Source organism: Alosa alosa, chromosome 11, assembly GCF_017589495.1.
Source record: "Alosa alosa isolate M-15738 ecotype Scorff River chromosome 11, AALO_Geno_1.1, whole genome shotgun sequence".
Classification (NCBI taxonomy): domain Eukaryota; kingdom Metazoa; phylum Chordata; class Actinopteri; order Clupeiformes; family Clupeidae; genus Alosa; species Alosa alosa.
In genome coordinates, this window is record NC_063199.1 from 12,662,012 (window position 1) to 12,684,853 (window position 22,842).

The window sequence follows — 22,842 nt, forward strand, 5'->3', positions numbered from 1 at the left end:
TCCTAAAGGAGGCCTCTCTGCTCTGAAGAACGGCATTTCTCTTTCAGAGTCCTCACTGTTATATCACTGATGTGATCACTTACTGGAATGCTGAACCTCCTGGTGCAGGCTAAGCAGAGATATGCTGTTCAGCGACTACTGAATAACACAGCAGCTTCATATTTGCAGATGGAGAATGACAAAGCCATTGAGCTCTAGTACAACATTTTATTCTTAATTCCATCAGAAATGGACCTATATGACAATGTAATATCCCTATAGAATGACAGTATAATCTCTATACAGTTCAAATATGCTGCTATGAAATGATATTCAGTAATGACCATTTATAAAAGAGCCCTAGTATTTCTATTCTGGTAAGGCAAGCGAAGAAAGACAATGGGATAGGAAAAACTCTGTTTGATGTATCCAGTAGACAGATTTAAATGTAAACATAAGATTTTATATACAGATAACACAGCAACACATGACTCAATATCTGACACAATGTCCTGCTTGACATTTACTGTAAGTCCCTAATTTGAATTTTTTTTTTTTGGCTGAGATCAATGTTACTGTATAAGTATCACACAAAATACTCTAAATCCTGCACTAGAAAAATGACTGTACAAAAAGTCGCTGATAGGGCAGCAGCATCAGTTCACCATGTAGGGGTTTTCTCTGATTCCTCTGGAGTGCTGAGCCTGTTCCACTTTACCTCATGCACAACCTCAGAGTGCGCAAGGCAGGTTTATAATAAGCTCAAAACAACTCTTCTTGCTCCAGTGAGTTACACATCTTATAAATACACTAACAAAACACAGAAGGAACAACAAGAAAAAAGTACTGTACTTTGTCTCTTGATAAGAAATATTGTAATATGACTGAAGCTGTTGTGGCCACATAAACTCATACGCAGGATGCTAGGGATGAAGTGGTGTTGGTGGTACTGTGGTTATCACTGCTCTCCAAACTGTTGACCCAGGTTCAATGCTTGTAAGATGCTTTGAACAAAAGCATCTGCTACAGTAATTACGTTACCGTACCTTCATGTTAGATATAATGTATGAGCTTAATGAACGTAAAGCCAATAAGTGTTCAAATGCACAGTAAAATGAGTACAGTTAAAAAAATATTCCTAATGATAAATTCCATACACGGTACAATGTAATGTACACAGTAATGTTATGATCTACCATTAAAAGAAATTCGAGAAATATGACAAGTACAACTTGGACACAATAAGAAACAGTCACACTTTTTCTCTTAGCATTTCCACATACTAATGGTTTGTTATCAAGATCTTAGCAAGAACTGGAATCCTTTGCTCCCAGTGCATGTTCACATGGGGAGTTAAATGATGTCTGCAGGGATACATCTCAAGCCTTTGAGAGCCAGACAAAAATGGGAAGAAAGGTAAAGATGTTGGGAAAAACATCAGTAAAATCTCAACTGACAGCAAGTTGGAATGATGAAATGTTTGTGTTGCCTAACAGTTGTCAGCCAGTAGTATATCTTACAACTGTGACTGTACGACTTGCTGAAAGTAGTGCTAAGCTATGTATGGTGAATCTGACTCTGCTGCTGCTCACCAACAACCCAGTTTACTGTTTGTAAAAGATTAAGCTTTAACCTTAACATTCAACTTTAAGGAATGGAACTGTGAAGGATCTTCTACAATCACAGCCCTTTAGGACATCAGTCTTTCCACATGTCTGCACCATATCTGTGCTGAATCAGAGTTGATATTTGACACTGGTTGGTAAGGCTTCTTGCTTGATATGTGCAGTGCCCATTCACTTCAAACTGTGTTGAATGGGAACAGTCGCAAATGTCCATTTCAAGAGAATAAAAACCTTACTAAATAAAAATGAAACTTGGTTTGTAAGAAGGTTGGTAAGAAGGTTATACATACCCATGATTATTGGAGGTATATGATTGGTAACTGTGTTATCTGACTGCTTAAAGAGTACTGCAGGCAAATGTTAAAAAACACTTCTACAAGCAGATGAAAAGTAATGTATGTTTAAAAAGTTGGCGTTTCTGTTCTGAACATAATATAATGCATTAGAAGTTAATATGTACAAACCCCGTCCCACCCATCATCTGGGTTCAACGCATGGTCCGCCGCAGCTGAGCGAGGTCAGTGAGCTGCAACAGCAACTCAAGGCCTTGCTGGCTGGCAGGGCAGTCTGTGGCTGAAAGGCTTGGCAGACATGGGACTGCACACTGTGGAGATTGGCTTAAGCCACGCGTGTGTAAGGGACACTGTGGAATGTCATGGCAAGAATAAGGACACCTACACACACACACACACACACACACACACACACACTCAAAGGAAAAGACACACACCAAACAAACACACAAACACACACACATACACATACACACACACACACACACACACACACACACACACACACACACACACACACGTAGGTGGCTGGACGTTAGTAGTTGTTGGTGTGTGCGTGGGGGGTGGAGCGTGAGCGGGCCACTGGGCTGTGGTTGTTGGCGTTGCTGTTGTCTTTGCCTGCATGGGAGAGCATGCTGTCCAGCACCTGCAGCTTGCCCTGCTCCTCCTTCATGAACAGGTCCACTAGCAGGATCTTCTCCTTGTGGATCTGCACGCTGATGTCTTTGGGGATGTCAGGGATCACCCAGTCCACAATGTCACTCATCAGCATCACCACATTCTAATGGAAGAGAGTAAGAAAGAGAGAGAGAGAGAGATAACAGTTTATGTGTTCATTTAAAGTTTAATGGTCAATTTACTGGTAAGCAGTTTAAAACATTCCACACGTATAATCCCTCTCAGTCTAATATAAGAGCACTGAGAGTGGTTATACTGACTTTTCTACATCTGATCAAAGTGGCTGTGATAGCCACTGGACACTTGGAAGCACTGATCGAAAAATAGTGGTACCGACCTGGAAGACAATGACGAAGGCCAGACGAGCAGCCAGCACTGCCCAGAATTCTTTGGAGATGTCATATGGTGCCTGAGCCCATGGTGGCTCCCTATAGTCCTTATACCTGAGGAATGATTAACACAGAGGGGCCTGAATCAGAACTACTATAAGGAATCACACACACACACATATATGCCTATTCCCAGGGGAATCAGTTGCTGACTTAGAATTCTCAAACACACAAGATTTCCTATCCCACTTCCCCCTACCTGCACATGTCCACGCGGTAGCCAAGGTACAGAGGGTTCATGGGTCCCGTGCCGTTCTGGAAGTGGGAGACGTTGAAGTAGGACAGCGTGTGGTTGACGAAGCCATGCATGGAGCCGTTGCTGCTGTACATGTACTGGTAGACCAGCCGCGGGATGAAGTCAGACGTGAAGGAGATGACAAACGCCTGGACGAGGAAGTCCGATGGTCACCATGGCAGTAGGGGTAGGAGAAAACCGGGGGACAAGAAAAATGCATATCCTTTAGGAATTTGAATTACTGGAAACCCGGTGAGGAATTTCTGTTTCCAAAAATAGGAAAATTCTCAAGAAGGCACAACAGCCATGTATTAGTCAGTCTGGAGGAATCCCACTGTTGACTACAGCTTTCAGGCTTTATTTGTGAAAACAAAGTGCTATTTTTATTGAGAGAAAGAGTGAAAAGCTATTAATACCCCACTGTCTCTGGAGATATCTCAGTGACATCTTGTTCTGCAACACATGTGCTAATTATAGCCCCAGATGTGGGAGAGGACGGATGACATAAAATTCCGTCTGTTCTGATTAAATATGTCCTACCCCCATAAACCGCAAAGATAAGGATCTAAATGTCCCACTGACAAAGCTTTCGGAAGTACAGGTCTGGGCAGGAATTTGCACTCAGAGACTGACCAAGTAAGGTTTACTTTGATTTGGAGGGGCCTGGGAGGATAGCTTTCCAGAGAATCCAACTGTGAACTTGGACAAGCTCTCACACAAAGTGGTGACATAAATCCTCGGGGGAACAGAGACCATAAAATTGGAGACCATGTTATTGTCGGACAAAGAGTGGAATCTAAATAAAGGAACGATACAGGCGGCCAGGCACCACAACACAACAAGGTCACATTTTTATTCATCAACACTACAAAGCACAGTTCTCTTTTCAATAATCACACACACAACCCTAAAGCTGGTTGTCATGTCACACTTAGCTTCACGTCTCATCAGGCATATGTTTCACCAATACTTGGTACTTACGTTCACAATTACTGCAACTTTGGCCACACCTCTGAGAAGATTGTACCAGATCCCTGAAAATGAGAAGAAGAATACATCAAGCAGTATGAAAAATAATACGTATCCAAAGTATCGTTTTTATTCTGCGTTCTAGGTAATATGTAAATATTTGCAATGCTGATACACAGCATAAAAAGACTGAAATGACACGTTATAAATATAACCACTAGATGAGGCTCAAGTCTGCAGTCTACTCCAAAACAAGCGGTCATAAACAGTGTCTGATGAACAGTGACATGGCAGGTGACTTAACAGGACTTCGTTTTATTATATCCAAATGACATAATGGAATTAGGTACGATGTGAGAGCCTTTCTCTGGGGAGATCAAAAAGAGGATGCCACGGCTAGTGAACCTGACAAACTCACCGATGTCCTTCGCTCTGGCTGCCACGGGCCTCCTGAGTTCAGCCACAAACTTCTTAGCGTCCAGACGGATCTCAATGATGTTGTTGAGTAGGGCAAAGAGTGGTGCCAGAGGGAAGGAAGCCACAAACAAGGTGACAAAACCAAACTGGATGACTGGATGCACAGAGAGAGAGAGAGAGTGAGAGAGAGAAAGAGAGAGAGAGAGAGAGAGAGTGAGAGAGAAAGAGAGAGAGAAAGAGAGAGAGAGAGAGAGAGAAAGAGAGAGAGAGAAAGAGAGAGGGGGGGGTGATTTAGGTGATATGAAGTTTGGGTGAGGTTAACTAGTATCCAGGAGCTTATGGGCAGTCATGCACTGTGGCTTATTTCACATCAGCAGTCAGGGCAGGGCCCTGGGTCTAGGGCACCATGTGCACTGCTTTAGCGGATCTTTTGTAAAATAGGGAAACAGCAAAACTATTTTCTAAGGCAGTCTCGTGAATGTTAAATATACACCGCTCATAAAATAGCGCCCGCTTGCCGCGACCTTTTGGGCAAATCAAATAAAACAAGACGTCACAGATGAGATGATTTATTTATTGAAGCAGCTGAGTTGAATTTGGGAGGGAGAATTAAGAGGAGTAGACCAGCTCATGTGGATGGAGACTCCTTTTTATGTGTCCTGCAAGGAGTGGCTGGGAGGGCCCTGTGCACAGCAGCTGTGTGTGTGTGTGTCGTGTGTGTGTGTGTGTGTGTGTGTGTGTGTGTGTGTGTGTGCGCGTGTGTGTGTGTGTGTGTGTGTGTGTGTGTGTGTGTGTGTGTGTGTGTGTGTGTGTGTGTGTGTGTGTGTGTGTGTGTGTGAGTGTGTATGTGTGTGTGCATTTTTGTGCGTGTGTGGGTGGCAGGTATGCAACCCAGAGGAAAGCTGATCGAGCCCAGAGCCCGTGCTGGAAATCTCCGCTGACTCTGTGCCAGAGTCTGATCCGGCCCAGAATGCCCCTCACCCAGTGCAGTGCACACTTTGATGCCTTTGGCAAGGGTGTGAATTAAAGCCGGAGCAAGAAGTGTGTGTGCACTGTGTGGCATGTGCACTGTGTGTGTGTGTGTGTGTGTGTGTGTGTGTGTGTGTGTGTGTGTGTGTGTGTGTGTGTGTGTGTGTGAGAGAGAGAGAGAGAGAGAGAGAGAGAGAGAGAGGGAGAGTGAGAGAGAGAAGGCATGTGTGTATTTTGGGAGCGATATGAGAAATTGTGAGCTTGAGAGTGGCTTGGAGAACATTGCTGGTGTGTGTCTCATTGCATATCCATGGCAAAGGCTCACAATACCTCTCTGATGAGCAATGTGAGCCATGTGGCATTTAAATCACCAGATGATCACGAAAACTGTTAATGTCTCCATCAAACACCTTGTACTCAACATTGGTTTAGTTTAACCTTTGTGCCCCTGCCCCAGGGCTCCTCTATTGAAATGCACAAGATGGCCATCTTACGTAATGGTGATGTCAGCAGGGTACAAACTGTGCTAATTTGCTAACATAAAACAAGCCAAGACAGCTAGCTAGTATGAGTATTAGATGTGTCGAGAAACTACTGTGTTTTGTGTACACTACATCTAACAATCAGGGGAAGTAGATCCAACTAACTGAAAATGTTTGGTAGGTGAAGTACAGGATTGTATTTCAAGCAACTGCAATCTTAATAATAGCAGTGTTGCTGTCAGAGTGTGAATTACCCCACCATAATTGGGGGGTACTGCTCCTTCACTTCTTCTATGACCATCATGGTCCACTACCATATCAATCCCCATCGTGATCGCCAAGTGCAACATGTGTTGTGCAACACACATACAAGGTGTAAACATGCGACAAACTGATAATCAGTTGGCTACAGAATATCTCATTGTTATTATATCCAAAAGAGAACTGTTTTGATCAACTATCGAAAGTTAGAAGTTAAGTGCACTGAAATACCATTCTAATTACTAGTAAAAGTAATACCTTTACAAGAAGCCTATTGCTTATTTCATGACATATTTATTTGGTTTATTTTTAGATTTTATGACCTGGAGGTATGATCCAACCCTCTAATATAGCCTAGCCTACTGTATAAATAGAAACCAATTTTCCATTATAGTCTATGGTAGTCAGTGTCAAATCAACACAATTGCCTAGAGATATGTGAAATCTAAGCAATCTTTAATGTGATTAAGGAGCATATAGCCTACTTTGAAAAAACATACTACCACATAAGAACTACAGAGTGGTAACCTACAAGAATCCGATAACCAGAATGTAAAAACAATAGACCTACTAACCAATTAAAAACCAATTCAAATACTAGCATGTACTATTTAGCCTAGGCTACTTGGCTCTTTATGTTTCCACAGGTTTCACTAATGTTATGTAGGCTTAGCTACATCAGACCCTCTGTGCATAATAAAAACAACACAGGATCTGTGCCAAACTAATTTCAAAAGGGCACAATAATTTATTCAAGATAAAATGAGAATCAATGGACACCTAGGCTATGGACTGGAGTTCATCTCCTTGGAAATGCCAATCGATTTTACCTCACCACAATGTAAAATAATAATACATGATTTAAATAGAGAATTATCTTGCTAACTAACCTTGGTAACTAACCAAGGTCCACTTTACTAGCCTCAGGGGCCGTGCACACGACGCCGGTTTTTATGAAACCGGTGAGGTTTTGTTAACGGTTACGCCTTGCATGTACACGACGCCGGCAGTTTAGGAGACTGAAACCGATAGCTTTTGAAACCGGCTTCCGAAGTGGGAACTTTTGAAACCGCCGGCTAACTTTCGCCACGTAGACGCCTGTAGGTGCGAAGCCGGCAACTTTATGACGACATAGCCGCACCTCTCAACCTATCAGCTTTTAGTGGCTAAGTTAGAAGCACACATTAGCTTAACTTAGTTAAACATTAGCTTACTACATGTTAGTGTTTTCTCCAGTGGTGCTCAGACCTAATGCAATGCGTAGGCAAAGCATTTGAAATTTCACATAGCAGTCACATACCTTGAAAATGAACTTTATTAGTTTAACAGTTGAATTGAAAACCGAATGGTCTGTAGTATCCTTATTTCATGCGACTGCTTAACCAGAGCACTTATTAGACATTCTCTGGCTTAAAGGTGAATTCCGGTGTGATATTGACCTAAAGTGTATTGAAACATGATACCGAGTGTGAACGTATGTCTCATAGCCCATCTCGGCTTGTCCCCTGCACTCCAAAATCTGGCGCTAGTTAGCCGATGCTACCAACAGCTTTTTCAATAGTGGTGCCCGGCATCGGACTAACCATGCAAATAAATCACTGTTTTACACCCATTTACGAGGCTCAATGTATCTCCACACTTCATTGGTAGACTTCCGAGGGCCCTGACATTTAAAACGAGACATTGAGAACTTTGAAAAAGCACTGGTAGTTGCATGGATTCCAGTTGCTGCTACTGGAAGAAACTGGAATCCATGCATTTCCACTGAATTATTTTTGGAATCTGATCCCCTTATCATACCTGTTCATTCTTACCGCTGCTCTAACTTTATCGCGACTAAATTCAAGATGGCTGCAAACGCTAAAACTTCGAAGATACTGTTCGTATAAATCGCCTTGTAAGTAAACTACCAGTGCTTTTCAAAGTTCTCAATGTCTCGCTTTAAATGTCAGGGCCCTTGGAAGTCTACCAATGAAGTGTGGAGATACATTGAGCCTCGTAAATGGGTGTAAAACAGTGATTTATTTGCATGGCTAGCCCGATGCCGAAGCACCACTATTGAAAAAGCTGTTTGTAGCATCGGCTAACTAGCGCCAGATTTTGGAGTGCAGGGGACAAGCCGAGATGGGCTATGAGACATACGTTCACACTCGGTATCATGTTTCAACACACTTTAGGTCAATATCACACCGGAATTCTCCTTTAAAGGTGTGAAAGCGGTAAGAGAAAATCCACCAGGCGGTGTCGTGTAAATGGCCTCTCAGTGGGTAGCCTAAGTAAGTAGCAGGTAAGTAGCCGGTAATTAAATGTATGAAGACGTGACATGAGCTATGAAAGAACAAAACATGTTAATACATGAAGGTTGTAAAATAGCACATTTTCAACAAGTTAGACGTCTGCTAGCAACTTACATTTACCCATGCACGTCAGCAGCAAACCGAATTTAGGCTACTGGAGGAATCTAGCGTTTTGTCATTCAACGTCGTTGACACTTGCTTGAGAAGTTGAAGTCGTTCTCTATAGTGGGGTACGAATTGTCATGAAATAATGGTCCTGTAGGACCATTATTTCAGAGGGGGGGGGCAAAACGGGGTCAGAAAATTTGCACCCCATCATTTTACAACAGTAGGAACCCAAATAAAGCAAATAAAACAAAAATATAAATTTTAGCAAAAAAATCCTACGGAAATACAATTCGTACCCCACTACTATCTCCGTTGCTTCTGTGCCACGGTGGTTAAAAATGGTACGGTCCATAATAGGGGTGTCTGAAATCGCTTTACATTAAACTTTTCCTAGTGAAAATAGGAGTTGACTTGTATTGTAGCCAACTGTAATGATATTTTTTCACAATATCAGAAAAATTATCTGACCCCCCCAAAACTGATATACTGGTATAGTACCCCCAGTACCCCCTGTAATTCGAACTATGGTTGCTGTATACATCCCCTAACAGTAACAGTGTTAAATACTGGCAAATGACATTGACACATTATGATATTATAGGAAAGGTCAGGCCGGTGAGCGCAGAGTGGCGGGTCTGCAGCCTGATGGACAGGTGTGCTCTGGGAAAGCCACACTAAGGGAAATGCGATGCTGCTGGTCTGAAGTCCTTTTTATAAGGTTGGGTTATCTGAGGCCTGCGCTGGGCCGCGCTCTGCTGCGCTCTCCCTCCCTCCAGAGGCTGCTGTCTGAGCTCAAGTCAAATGGAGGCCCATCAAACTAGGAGGCAACCTCAAGGAATTTCTTGGACAGAGCCACAGCAACTTTGTTTTGTTTCATAAAGAATTAGGACTTAAATATATTTGCATGTTTATATCATCAACTGGAATCCTCTGAGTAGGGCAAAGCACCTCGGTGTGTGGCTTACCATCAGCTAACCACAGATGAGCACTGAGAGAGGACAGAGTGTCCAAGCTGGGGGACAATGGCTACGCTAATGTGGAGCAGCATGGATACAAGTCTAGAACCTTGGAGAACATCTGGGCGCTGGGAGAGATCCAGGGACTAGAGCTCAGCCAAGCGGATGCAAGCCTCCTCGTCCCATTGTCTGCTGTGCTCACACCTTGTAAACAAAGTTAGTTGGTTCCCTTCAGTGGACTTGAGTAAGGCTGGTGTAAAACAACAACCCCTACCATGAGACATACACTGTAGTTAATGTGACACTGATTAAATGCATCAAATTATCATCTTTATAGGATGTTGAAGGAGTTCCACGGCAATTAGGCAAGTAAAAAATCAATGCAGTTCTCTCATGTGCAAAGAGCTGTCTCTCTTTGACATTTACCACACTGCCATCTGAGGTTGGGTGCACCCAATATAGAAGAAAGGTTGGGGCCCTTTAATATTTAAATATGCAGGTCAATTAAATGGTATTTGATGAAGGGTGCCTCTCTCAGCTTGAGCTGGCAATTTGGTGAGCCTTCTAATACAGCTAGATCAATTCCATAATTAATTGTCATTCTCTTTGAAAACAGATGTGTCCTTTGGAGAACTTTCTCACAGTAGAGTAATCCTCTCATGAGCACTATGATCGTTCTAAAGCTGAGTCCGCATGGGGCTCACGGCGACGTGGCCAACAGAAACAGCCAGCGATTAACTTGAAAGGGGACCTCCATTGCATGAGTTTCCAACACTTTTCTGTCAGTGTAACGTCCAAGATAAATACGCTCTTGGTTGTGGAAACAAATAAATGCGTTTCTCCACCTGTTCATAAGCACCAAAGAATCCCTGCAGGTTCTGCAGGAATCCTCTCTCTTCAGCGGTGAGAGTGACATCTCTGTTTTCCACATACTGGGAGATAGCGTGGAGTGTGGAGCCGAGCTACAGATAATCTGACAGGCTAAAGCCAAAAAGACATGGATGTCATTGCACTGCCACTGAGCTATTTCAGACAGAAGAGATTGGAGTGGCCACCACTGACATATTTGACTTTCACAGAATAACAGTTTGACACTCAGATGATGCCCAACACATGATGCCCACACTAAATAAAATACCCGCACGGTATTACAACAGCATTATACCCTTCAGCCAAAGAAGACAGACAGGAGCTTAAATACATTGTTATACCAAATGCCAATGAGGTTCCTCTGCTACCCTGACTGCCCAAATTAGAACAGAGGGGTTAAACATGATTAGACCACAGTAGTCTCATACTATCATAAATCCATGTGTGTGGAGCATTATTTCTCTACACTAGGTATATCCCCATTCCCCAATATCTATTATACAATCGCCAAAATGGATGATGAAAAAATCACATTCTTTCGTATTTTCTTTTTGATTATGCAGAAAATAGGAGGCCATGTAAGCCAGCTTTGTAAATATATAAATAAAATATGTTTTAGAAATGATTAGTGCAATCTCTCCCTGGGGTAAAAGCACAGCTTAGCCCCAGTCAGCCTGTGACTCACTCATCTCCATGTACTCTGGCGTGAGGCCGGCGAATGGGTCCAGGAAGTGGTCAGTTTCGTAGCGCTGCAGCTTCTTCTCACGCTCCTCTTCCTGAAAGGAGCCCCGCTTGGACTTGATGTACCTTATCAGCTTCTTCAGCTTGCTGCAGCGAGACGAGAAAAGACAATCACTTAGAGAGCATCTGCTCCAAACGTCTCCATGCTGGCAGATGATGGGTGTATTTCTGTCAGTCTAACTGAGGACGTGTTCATGTCCTTGATGGATGGGTACCCACTGATGGGCTTTCTGACCATGGCAAGAAGTTGAGATGCTAAAACTCTCCTATGCATTTTGATGCTTAATGCTGTCTTATATGGAATTATGAGATTGGGAGGAGGAGGGGGGCTTACAAGAGAGTGTATTCTGCTTTTTCGCAAAATGAAAAACAATGAATGTGCTCACTTCATTTTTGACACACATTCACATAATGCTAACATTACTTAACAGACAAAATGCATTATGATGTTACATGGTTTCCAAGTAAATGAATGGTTTGTGCCATCCAACAAATTTCTGTATGTAAAATTGTCTGTTACACACAGCACCCCATATGGATGTGTGTGTGTGTGTGTGTGTGTGTGTGTGTGTGTGTGTGTGTGTGTGTGTGTGTGTGTGTGTGTGTGTGTGTGTGTGTGTTTGTACTTACGGGACACCAATTTCAAACAGGTTGTTCTGAATAAGCTGTTTGCCAAGCATGGTAATACTGAGTTGAATGCACAGCTCCATCAAACATCCTCCATGGTCACACTGTGAAAATCAGAGTTTTTTAAAAGCAGTTTCCACAATTTCCTCTATCAATGGATCAATGAACCACTCTATTTAGCTCATCACAGCAGCTTTCCCCAGACCCAAACCAGAAGTTAAAAGTGTGCAGTTTTACCTCTTCCATTCGGTACGACTCAAAAACGTACACATAACTTCCTGGGCGTCCAACCAACCTAAGAAGACAGAGAGAGTAATTTGTTTGGGAAAATGACCAGCAGGACTCCGTGACGAGCACACAAGGTGAGAACAGGAGCTGGAACACGGCGTACCCACCTGCCTCTGAAGAAGGCGATGTATATGATGGGCGTGAATGCATTCACAAACTTGAGGATGAAGGTCTTGAAGATCAGTCTCTCCTCAAAGCTCTTGTCGGTTTTAGGCACCTCTGAGGAGAAATCAAACCTTCACGCTAATGTCACAGTTGCTTTATGTCACCTTGTTCCACAGATGTATGGAGAAAATGACTAAGGCTGAGGACCGTTGTGGACTGACCGAGCACAGTGAGCCATCGAGCCACGGCCCCATACACCTCATCCAGGATGAGGATGACCACCAGGTTAATGATGGCGGCGGTGGCCTTCACCGTCAACCGGACGTTGGAGCGCGTGGTGGGGTTCGAGCTCATGTGCAGTGCGGCTTTGGTGGATATCCTGTACAGGATGACTCCAAACACAATAGCAAATGTCACCCCAATCTGAAAGAGAGAACATGGCGTAACCACAGGGGGCAAGAAATAAGGGTTGAAAAGTCCATAAATCATAACCATAACCAAAACCATAAATATCACTACAGTAAACTTGGGAAAACATTATTCAGAACTAGAATACAAATTGAGAGCATGACTCAATGACTGAGAACAGTTTCACTTACCATTAAAAGCATCATGACTATATTGGTCATGTAAGCTGGAAATCTGTCTCTACACGTCAGCTTCTCTTTCTCAGTCTACAAGAGGAGACAGACTGTTACTCTGATGCCGAAAACATTTGAACAGTGATCGGCAAACACTCAAGGGTGATGTGAGAGAGCAAATGCTTTGATGCTGACACAACCATTACAAGGACGTTTCAACACACTGAATACAGTACAGCTCAATTCAGGGATGGTGTTGGACATTTAGCCAAATTGTAGGATACAATGCGATGCATTCATGATGACTTCCTGACCAAATGTAAAAGACGGGTCAGCATCTTCAAACTGCCAGCTGAGATCGGCCTTCATGCTAGTGGACGAGCCTCACAATTCCACAGTCAAAAAACATGCACCATGACACTCTCAAGCACCTATGCCAAAACAAAAGGGATTCTCCGGACATCCAAAGCACTGCTAAACAGGAGGAGGTGAATAGTGCATTGTCCTTCTGAAGAGAACACTAGAAAGTGATGGGTGTGGAAAGAGGAGTGTGTGTAAAAAAAATACAAGAAAGTTTTCAATTGAGCACACAACATGGAGAGACCTCAGGTCAACTGAGGTTCTACCCACTTGGAAATAATCCATTTGCGTACACTGAGACCAGTAATGGCATTTGACTGTTCAAAGGACTCTAAGAGCTTTTAGGATGAGAGTATTCACATTCTAATGACCGTAGCTCACATCCTTTTGAGACCAAAGTGCCATTTCATTTGAATGGACAGTATTTTGTTAAAAAAAAAAAAAAAAGCATTGCTTGGCTGCAGCAACACGAGTGCCTTAGAGCTCTGTGGTCCATTAAGGTGACTGGAATGGCTGATTGAGTGCTGTGGGGGGAGAGATGGGCGAGGGGGCAAGGGGGACAATACCAGTTTAAGGCCAGCCATTGCAGTTTGAACAGTTTGCTTCCATTTGTTTCTGGGTTCCGCTCTTATCTCTGATGGCTTCTGACATCCAGGTTGGACACACACAAACATAACCAGCCCCCCAGAATTAAGGCAACAGTGCAAACAATACAACAGTACAATAGTACAACACTTTTTAAACGAGGGAACACACACACACACACAAATACACAAATACACATACAGTGTACAGACTTTGATACAATGAGCTCAGGGTCTGACATAAGCTACCAGAAATACTTTAAAAAGATATACAAATAAGGGTTTTAAAAGTAGGTCAATGATTGTGATGTCTGGCTAGCTTGGCTGTGCCAGTTGAGGGCACGCACCTTTTGTGACTTGAGCTCTCTCTTCTTTGACTTCTGCATGACTCGGGACTCGTACTCAGCTCGTGGGTGGTCCTGGGGAGATGGGAGAGTCAGTGGTGATAAAGCTGGACAAAGACACTCGTTAAAAGGCCTCCCTCACATCCCACTGTTGTTTTTGGCACACAAACAGTCTTTCCCATTGATGTTTCTGTTTACTGGATAGCAACTTTTGAAGTCACAGCTAGTTATAGTTAATACACCAAGGTGAAGTGGTAATTATTTATCTGACTATATTACATATACTATGCAATGATGAATGGCTTTGCATTTAAATGAGCCTACATTAAATATGAAGGAAGTGTGAAATGTTGAAATAAAACAAGTACAATTCATTTGAAAAATAAAACCAACATTTGGACAATCATGTCTTTACAAGTACTGTGCCCAATAAACATAATTGCCATTTCTTAAAAGGCTGTACCATTTCCATGACATGAAGAAAAAACACTGTGCTTCACAGTGACAATCATCGGAAATATCAGTACACTGCACCTTTTGAATCCTGTGCAAACAAGTGCATTCACTTCACTGTTAACTAGCAAGGTGTCTGTGAGGTTAGGTTCATGTGCTATTTATCAAACAGATACTGTATGTGCTTTAGCATTTGATGTGTTAAATAGCCCAGTAGAGAGACAGGAGGTTGGCAGATATGAAAGAGCAAATAAATATAGACAGTGAACAAGGCATTATGAGTGTGTCTCAGCTGAGAGCTGTGGCCAGAGAGGTGCATTAGAGGAGGGGTGAGATGAGCCATTACGGGTGGGCATCTTAAGAGCGTCTCATGATGTTCTGTGCTATTGAAAGAAAGGACAGGGAAGCAGCGTACGATTTCAAAAGAACATGAGGAAAGTAGAAGAGAGTACTTCATTAAACAAAATGTTCCAAACCTTTAGCGCTTCCTACAAAGCCAAAGAAGATGGGAAAATATGAGTTCAAAGAGACATCTAAACGAGCAACTCCCAAATGACCACAATTTCTACTGGAAGCCTGTAACTCTTACTCTGTCAGGGTCTAAAATAACATTACACAATTAATGTGACATCTCCTAAAAGCCTTAAATATCTCCTAAAAGACAAAGTTCAAGACAGAACACATGGACTGCAGTGACCAAACACAACACACACAGGACTGGACTGACTGACCTCTTCATCCTCGTACCCTGTCAGATCCCACTCGTAGTTGAGGCGCATCTGCCTTCTCTTCCAGTGCTCCATGAACATGGCGGCTGCACAGAGGGCATGAGACACACGTTACTTTCAGACACATGTGAGAACACAACACATATGCAAGTCCAACAACAAACTTAAGCCCTCATTAAGGTCATTATGTCATGCTGACAAAACTCCTATTGGTGTAATTCCACATGATCTAAAGTTATCACAGCATGCTATGACAGCTGCCAAATGAGACAGGATAACATATTGCCCATATCACATCATATCACGAGCACATCAAGCAAGGAGTTGATACAAAACGCTATTGATTAATAACACATGACCCAATAAGAACATAGAGGTAAGTGTGATATGAGCCAATAAGAACATGGAGGTAAGTGTGATATGAGCCAATAAGAACATAGAGGTAAGTGTGATATGAGCCAATAAGACCATAGAGGTACAGTAAGTGTGTGATATGAGCCAATACGAACATAGGTAAGTGTGATATGAGCCAATAAGAACATAGAAGTAGGTGTAATATGAGCCAATAAGAACATAAAGGTAAGTGATATCTATAAATGTTTACATCATTCAGATATCATGAGGACCTTATGTTGCTGTCATGCATTTGTAGTAAACATTTAACTTTACCTATCTTTTCCACCTGAGGATTCTAGCGTTTCCCATCGGATTTCTGCATGCCTTAAGGATATTTCAGTCTGGATGAAAGATCGGCACCTTCAGCTTAATCTCTCAAAAACTGAGCTTTTGGTATTTCCAGCTAAAACAGCTATTCCCCAACAGATTAACTTCCAGCTTGACTCATCTTCACTGACCCCAACTAGATCGGCACGTAACCTGGGTGTCGTAAATTACCAACTTAACTTCTCTGAGCATGTAGCTTCAATTGCAAAATCATGTTGGTTTATCTATGATATTAGGAAGATCAGACCTTATCTGACACAAAATTCCACACCACTTGTTGTCCAGGCCATGGTCATCTCCAAGCTGGACTATTGTAATTCACTGTTAGCTGGCCTACCTGCTTGTGTAGTAAGATCATTACAACTGACTCAGAATGCTGCAGCACACCTGGTCTTCAATCAGCCAAAGACGACACATCCTCCTCTCCTAGTTACTCTCCACCCCAACTCTGATGAGCCTCTGTTGTGTCGACCAGCCATAAATTCTAGGTCAAATTCAAGACTTTTTTTCCTCAGTGGTTCCTTGTTGGTGGAATGAGTTGCCCAGTGCTCTCCGTTCCTGTGATAGTTTTGGGTCTAAAGACATATCTGTTCAACATGCACTTAGTTAATTAAGCGCTTCTTATGGGTTAAGGTTTTTATATTATAGTATTGTTTATTTTCATTAGGCTATTAATTGAATTGGCATAGTTGTTTATTATTGCTATTCTCCTTAATGTAGTCTGACCAACATTTTAAATTGTTCACTGTTCAATTGAACTATTGTTTTTATTTGTATGTCGCTTTGAACAAAAGCGTCTGCCAAATCCCAAAACCATAACCATAACTCTGAAAGCCCTGAACTCTAACGTTAGAGATTTCTACAGGTATAGAGAAATAATCTGAAATTGTTTGGTTGTGTTTGATTAATATGGTTATCTATTTCATGCAAGAAGAGGGAAATGAATGATCATGGAGACAGTTTCAATTCCACAGGAAGATTATGTACGGGGAAAAGGTGCTAAAATTAGAATTAAAAGGAGACTCAATTATTCACGTTAATTATAATCTTGATCAATGGTCAACTGAGAAAGGAACAAGACTAAATTAGCTTCACGTTTCATACAAAAGTGACATAGATGGTAATGAGAACCTGCAATGTATAACCAAGTAACAGGAGACACATGCAGTAGTTAGTCTTTTAGACGTCTCTGTGCCAAACTCTACAAAAGTGAATGTAAAGCAGTTTCTAATCTCTGACGTGTCCATAAACAGTGTCTGGTTGGAAGGAACCACAGTCATTGTAAGTTAGATAACTTGGGAGTTGGGAGCTGTGTGATATTTGTTTCTGTCACTGCCTGTGTCAGAAAACACACACACACACACACACACACACACACACACACACACATACATTCTGGCCGTGATAAAGCACATCTAAATCTTATTGCTGAACTTATGCCCTGGACCAGTGCTTAAGTCAATTGCTTCCTGCCTTCAGTCTCGGGTGTATGACATTGAGCAGAGCACAGACATGGCCAGCCCAAGAACCTGCTTTTTTTTCCTCCGAGGAGAAGGAGCAAGTCCCTCATCTCCAATGGGAGAGACTACCCAGGGCCACGGCAGGAGAGATGCCAAGAAGATGTGTCAGACACGAGGCAGGAAGGGTTTGAACAAGGACCACGGTAAACCACAAGCACGTTCCTGTTACATGTGGCAAAAAAGGCGAACAGAAGGTAGGAAAACACAAACTAGCAGACCTCACTGTCAATATGTCGCATTAGAGCAGAGTGTGGTATGTTAGCAGAATTGAAACCACACAGATATTGCATGCAGAAATTCACCAAGTCTGGTAAGATTGGAACTAAAGTACAAATAATAAAATGCTGTAGAGACCAGGAGTCTAACATATCTGTTGTCATATCAGGTTGTTTGAATGTGAGGTCGTGTCTAGGGTGAGTGAGAGTGCGACTGTTTAAGTGTGCATACGTGTGTGTGTGTGTGTGTGTGTGTGTGTGTCTGTGTGTGTGTGTGTGTGTGTGTGTGTGTGTGTGTGTGTGTGTGTGTGTGTGTGTGTATGTACAGTGTGTGTGTGTGTGTGTGTGTGTGTATGTATGTGTGTGTGTGTGTGTGTGTGTGTGTGTGTGTGTGTGTGTGTGTGTGTGTGTGTGTGTGTGTGTGTGTGTGTGTGTGTGTGCGTGCGTGAAGACAGCTCACCCCACAGGGCCATGAAGATAGAGAAGAAGACGGTGGCGGGGTTGTCGAACAGATGGCTGGCCCGTGCGGTGCTGCAGGCCGTGCTCAGGTTCCAGTAGCTGCACACGCGGTCACACATGGGGCACATGATGATGTTCTCCCTGTCATCACAGATCTCCATGCTGCGAATACAAACATAGTCAACACTTACTGTAACCCCACCATCACTCATACGGTAACTACCCACCAACCCCCTGACCCTAGAGGCTGCAATGGAGACACATGTGGCTCAGAAGGTGATAACTGTTATAACAGACTACAATAACTTCATGAAATTTTGCCTGTAGGACAGTTCATCATATGTTCAATCGACAAATATAACATATAATGGTAAACGCAATGGTCACCCAAGGGGGTGCTACACATTGGTGGCGGTAGTGAGGTTCCCACCTTCACTGTAGGAAAGCGTTACAGAAATAACGTAACGTGCTGTTGTAAAGCACAGAGAAGTGACTGAAGAGATTAAAGGTGAAGGCTTACGAATGCCATGGCCAAGACTGACTCTTATCACTGTTTATAACACTGTTTATACTATAAGTTTTAATTAAGAAACGGATTGATCCACTGACTAGTTCACATATTCTGTCTGCTGCACCACAAGTGCTAACTCACAGCAGTCAGAGCGTTTGACTTACTGGTGAGGTGCTTACAGCGTGACAGTGTTCCAAATGGCCCCACACTATCCATGTCATAATATCCTGCCATCAACGAGAGCCAGAGAGAAACCATCTACTGTGGGCCAGATGTTCTGTTTCACACATCACCTTGTCTCTCATCACTCTTCTGTGTCAGCCAGCTTCCTTCTCACACGGCTGAAGACCAGTCCAGCTCGAGCTCCGAGCAGGCTCCACTGCCCTCAGCCCCATTAATACTTTAATAGGCTGACTTATTGATGCACTAAGGAAGTGCGGATGACTTGGAGATCACTCTTGAGCCAGATGGCGCGAGAGGTAGAGGTGTGATAATCACAATGTTATGGAATGGCATGCCATAAAAATGGGCTTTTGTGGAAACGCATGTCTAAAGGGATAACCTTTTTTTAGGATTACAGCGTGGGCAACATTGAGCTGGTTTCTAAGGTCCATCCATTGTTAAACATTCTATTTTCAGGATGGGAGATAGTGTATCAAAAGAATGTCATGCAGATGTCATAATATTTTAAGTTGTGTTACAACTAAGAATAATCATGGGGCCAGAGCCGTTTGAGGCATGCCGCCCTTTACAGTTTGGTCTTTCCCAAATCAGCCTGACCTGGGAATGTCGTCGTCCACCGTCACACATCCGTACAGAAACACGATGACCCCGACGAGTGAGGCCGGGATGAGCATCTGGGTGTAGACTCCCAGCCATGCGAAATACAGGCCAATCTTCTCACCAAAGTACTTCCTGCGGAGTGCACAAAATAAAGGTTGGTCAGAACTTTTCGGTCAGGGTCTTGCCTTGGTATTAAAGTTGTCTTTGGCCTGCTGGGCCTCACCTGACCAGGCCTATGGGCTGGTATTTGTAGAAGACACTGTAGCTCGCCCACTCTTCGTACAGAAGCTGAGAGAAAACAAGCATAAACAAAAATAGACGTTCATGACGGGGTGTCTCTGAGGGTAAATGCCATTTCATTGTAGCCACTGGAGAAAGCTGATCACTGCTAGTTTGACCTTTGTGGTGAGAAAAGGGGTTGTGGTGGGGGGGTTGTGGGCCTGTGTCATCTGTGGCTCGCGGAGAACACCGTGTACAGTATGGAGGGGAGGGGAGGGGAGGGGGGCGGGGTAGTGTAGCGTTGGGGCAGTGGAGAGAGACAGCTGTGTTTTGCGTTCTGGACCTAGCTGTAAGCACGTGTCTATGGCGATGTCCTCCCACGCTGTCGCCCCATGGATTTATTCACTCAGACGTGCTCCTGTATGGTGATATTACACTTGATCAATGGCTAACAGGCTAGTATTTAGTATTATTTGCACCTTACCATTCGAAGGCAAAGACTATTTGGCAGTGTCTTGGAGAATCGAGGAACACATACACACGTGCAGTAGTATATTTAAGTTTTAGATTGTTGCCATGTTCAATCTATAAATAAGAATGGTGAGAAACATTGGCGGTATGATGCTAACACAATTTTGATTTCAAATTAGCACATCTCTGTTCATAGCAACTGCAACATTAAATGTACTGTAGCTGCTTTGAAGAGCTATATACAAAACACTGTTCCTTACAAACAGAACAAGTACGGATCAGGATGAACAGGATGTGGCTACAATCACACTGTCAAGTATGCACAAGTACAGTATCTAAGCCAATGTTCATGTTGCACGCAAACAGACACCAATTTTAGACATGGTGTTGAAGCATTCCTCTATTAGTCTACTGGAAGCCAAGACAATTTCAAACTAGATGTACCGCAGAGCAGTACAAAATATGACCGCCGCCCAGTCCAGCACATTTTTTCCACAAAAATAAATCACGCTGAAAGGCCTATATGATTCTAACTGTCTCACTAAATTGCATTATCCACACTCAATTCTCACTGGTATCTGCTAGACAACAAGTACCAAAACATGATTAGTTCATAGATTTCACATGTAAAATTCATTTTATACAACCCCACCCCCATCTTGCCTGTTCATAATTCTGAGAAATTCTTGAATTGTGTGCATGTGTGCGTGTACATGTTTATGTGTGTGTGTGTGTGTGTGTGTGTGTGTGTGTGTGTGTGTGTGTGTGTGTGTGTGTGTGCGTGCTTGTGTGTTTGCCTGCGTATGTGTGTTTGTGCATGTGTATGTGCATGCATGCGTACATATGTCTACTGTGTGAGTATGTGTCATACGTATGATTACTGTGAATGTATGTGTGTGCGTGTGTATCTGTTTATGCACATGTGTGCACATGGAATGGGTTAACATGACCCCTGGAGGCAAACATACAGAAAAAAATTGGTCATCCTAGGCCCTACGGTTCTCAAGATATTCACAGAAAACTGTCTGCCCTACCCTCCTTTCGGGGGTCCAGTACAGCGGGGGGGCTACATATCAAAACAAAAAACGATGGTTCCATGTGGGGTTACATGCCCACCAAGTTTCGTGTACCCTGGTCTTTCAGTGTCCCGGGAATCCTTGTTGGTGTACGGTCACTAAATGTACACATAAATTATTTTATTGTAAGGCCCCCCATGAACGAAAGTTCACAAAACTTGGCATGCATTTGGAGGGTGTCATAATGATCCTACACTTTCAATTTTGTGCAGTTTTGACCATGTCAGCCAGAGATATTGTGATGAAAACACCTAATTATTTGCTTTTTAATTTTTAACTAGGTGGCGCTATACATGAAATAAGTGGTAATGGGATGGGTTGACATGCCCCCTTAAGACCAACATACAAAAAAAAGGTGGACCTCCTAGGCCCTACGGTTCTCGAGATATTCACAGAAAACTGTCTCCGGCCACCTACAGGCCAGTTGGTGTATAGTAACATAAATTAATTTATTGTGTGGCCCCCCATGAACGGAATTCCACGAAACTTGGCGTGCATTCAGAGGGTGTCATAATGATCCTACACTTCCAATTCCGTGCAGTTTTGACTATGTTAGGTCACAGATACCTGCGATTACAACACCTCATTTTTACTTTTTTGTGTTTAACTAGGTGGCGCTATACATGAAATGAGTGGTTATGGAATCGGTTGACATGGCCCCTTGAGATCAACATACAAAAAAAAATGGTCCTCCTAAACCTTACGGTTCTCGAGATATTCACAGAAAACTGTGTCTGCCCTACCCTCCTTTCGGGGGGTGCAGTCCAGCGGGTGGGGCTACAGATCAAAACGAAAAATGATGGTTCCATGCTATCCATATGGGGTTACATGCCCACCAAGTTTTGTCTACCCCGGTCTTTCAGTGTCCTGGGAATCCTTGACGGAAATTTGGACATGCGAAAAAAAAAAAAAAAGAAAAAAAAACCTATATGACCGCCGCTTCGCTGCGTGGCGGTCAAAAAAAAAAAAAAAAAAAAATACCTATATGACCGCCGCTTCGCTGCGTGGCGGTCATAATTATTACACAATAAGAAACTATGAGACAATACTGCCATACAATAACTATCTACTTATTAAGACATATCTCTTCTGTTATTATATCTATATAATGGATTCTGTCTTTTTAAAGTGTATGAATTAACCAACTGTCACTAATATGGACATCTGGAAACCCTGGGTCAGGGGTTGAGGGTGGTACATAATTGGACAATGCAGAGGACATGTTATGTGTGGACAGTAGCCTTGGCCTGCGGACAGAGATAGGGGTGCCCCAGGGAAGCTTGGCCCGCAGTCAGACGGTAGTAAACAGATCTGTGTGCACCAACACCAGGGTGACGGCTCAGGTCACGGCGAACACAGATGCATGCCCTGCATGACTCGCCCCCCACAGCGCACCACAGCACCACTGACAAGGCCACCCACACTTGGCTAACCTGACAGTATGCCTTCTCCAACCCTCACACACACAACCGCAAGACGAGAGATGTGCAGAGTAACAAATGTGGAGAGTAACACATAGCTGTGTG

The 22,842-nt window shown here is 43.1% G+C and overlaps 1 protein-coding gene across 6 annotated transcripts in view; it reads right to left on the reverse strand.

Moving 5' to 3' along the window:
• Positions 1–193: 193 nt before the first annotated feature.
• Positions 194–22,842, reverse strand: part of LOC125303369 (anoctamin-1-like) — a 37,017-nt gene continuing 14,368 nt past the window's right edge. For 2 of the 6 annotated variants that reach the window (XM_048257110.1, XM_048257113.1), the window contains 18 exons: positions 19,774–19,838; positions 19,548–19,682; positions 18,258–18,418; positions 15,343–15,425; positions 15,088–15,099; positions 14,162–14,233; positions 13,797–13,874; positions 12,889–12,963; positions 12,511–12,712; positions 12,292–12,403; positions 12,134–12,191; positions 11,900–12,000; positions 11,214–11,356; positions 4,587–4,739; positions 4,181–4,233; positions 3,164–3,348; positions 2,913–3,018; positions 194–2,678 (listed from right to left, as the gene is read on the reverse strand). In XM_048257110.1, the coding sequence (XP_048113067.1) occupies positions 2,433–2,678; positions 2,913–3,018; positions 3,164–3,348; positions 4,181–4,233; positions 4,587–4,739; positions 11,214–11,356; positions 11,900–12,000; positions 12,134–12,191; positions 12,292–12,403; positions 12,511–12,712; positions 12,889–12,963; positions 13,797–13,874; positions 14,162–14,233; positions 15,088–15,099; positions 15,343–15,425; positions 18,258–18,418; positions 19,548–19,682; positions 19,774–19,838 (2,040 nt within the window). In that variant the 3' untranslated portion in view covers positions 194–2,432. The remainder of the gene's footprint in view (positions 2,679–2,912; positions 3,019–3,163; positions 3,349–4,180; positions 4,234–4,586; positions 4,740–11,213; positions 11,357–11,899; positions 12,001–12,133; positions 12,192–12,291; positions 12,404–12,510; positions 12,713–12,888; positions 12,964–13,796; positions 13,875–14,161; positions 14,234–15,087; positions 15,100–15,342; positions 15,426–18,257; positions 18,419–19,547; positions 19,683–19,773; positions 19,839–22,842) is intronic. The other 4 variants (XM_048257111.1, XM_048257112.1, XM_048257114.1 and 1 more) reach the window with 4 other exon arrangements.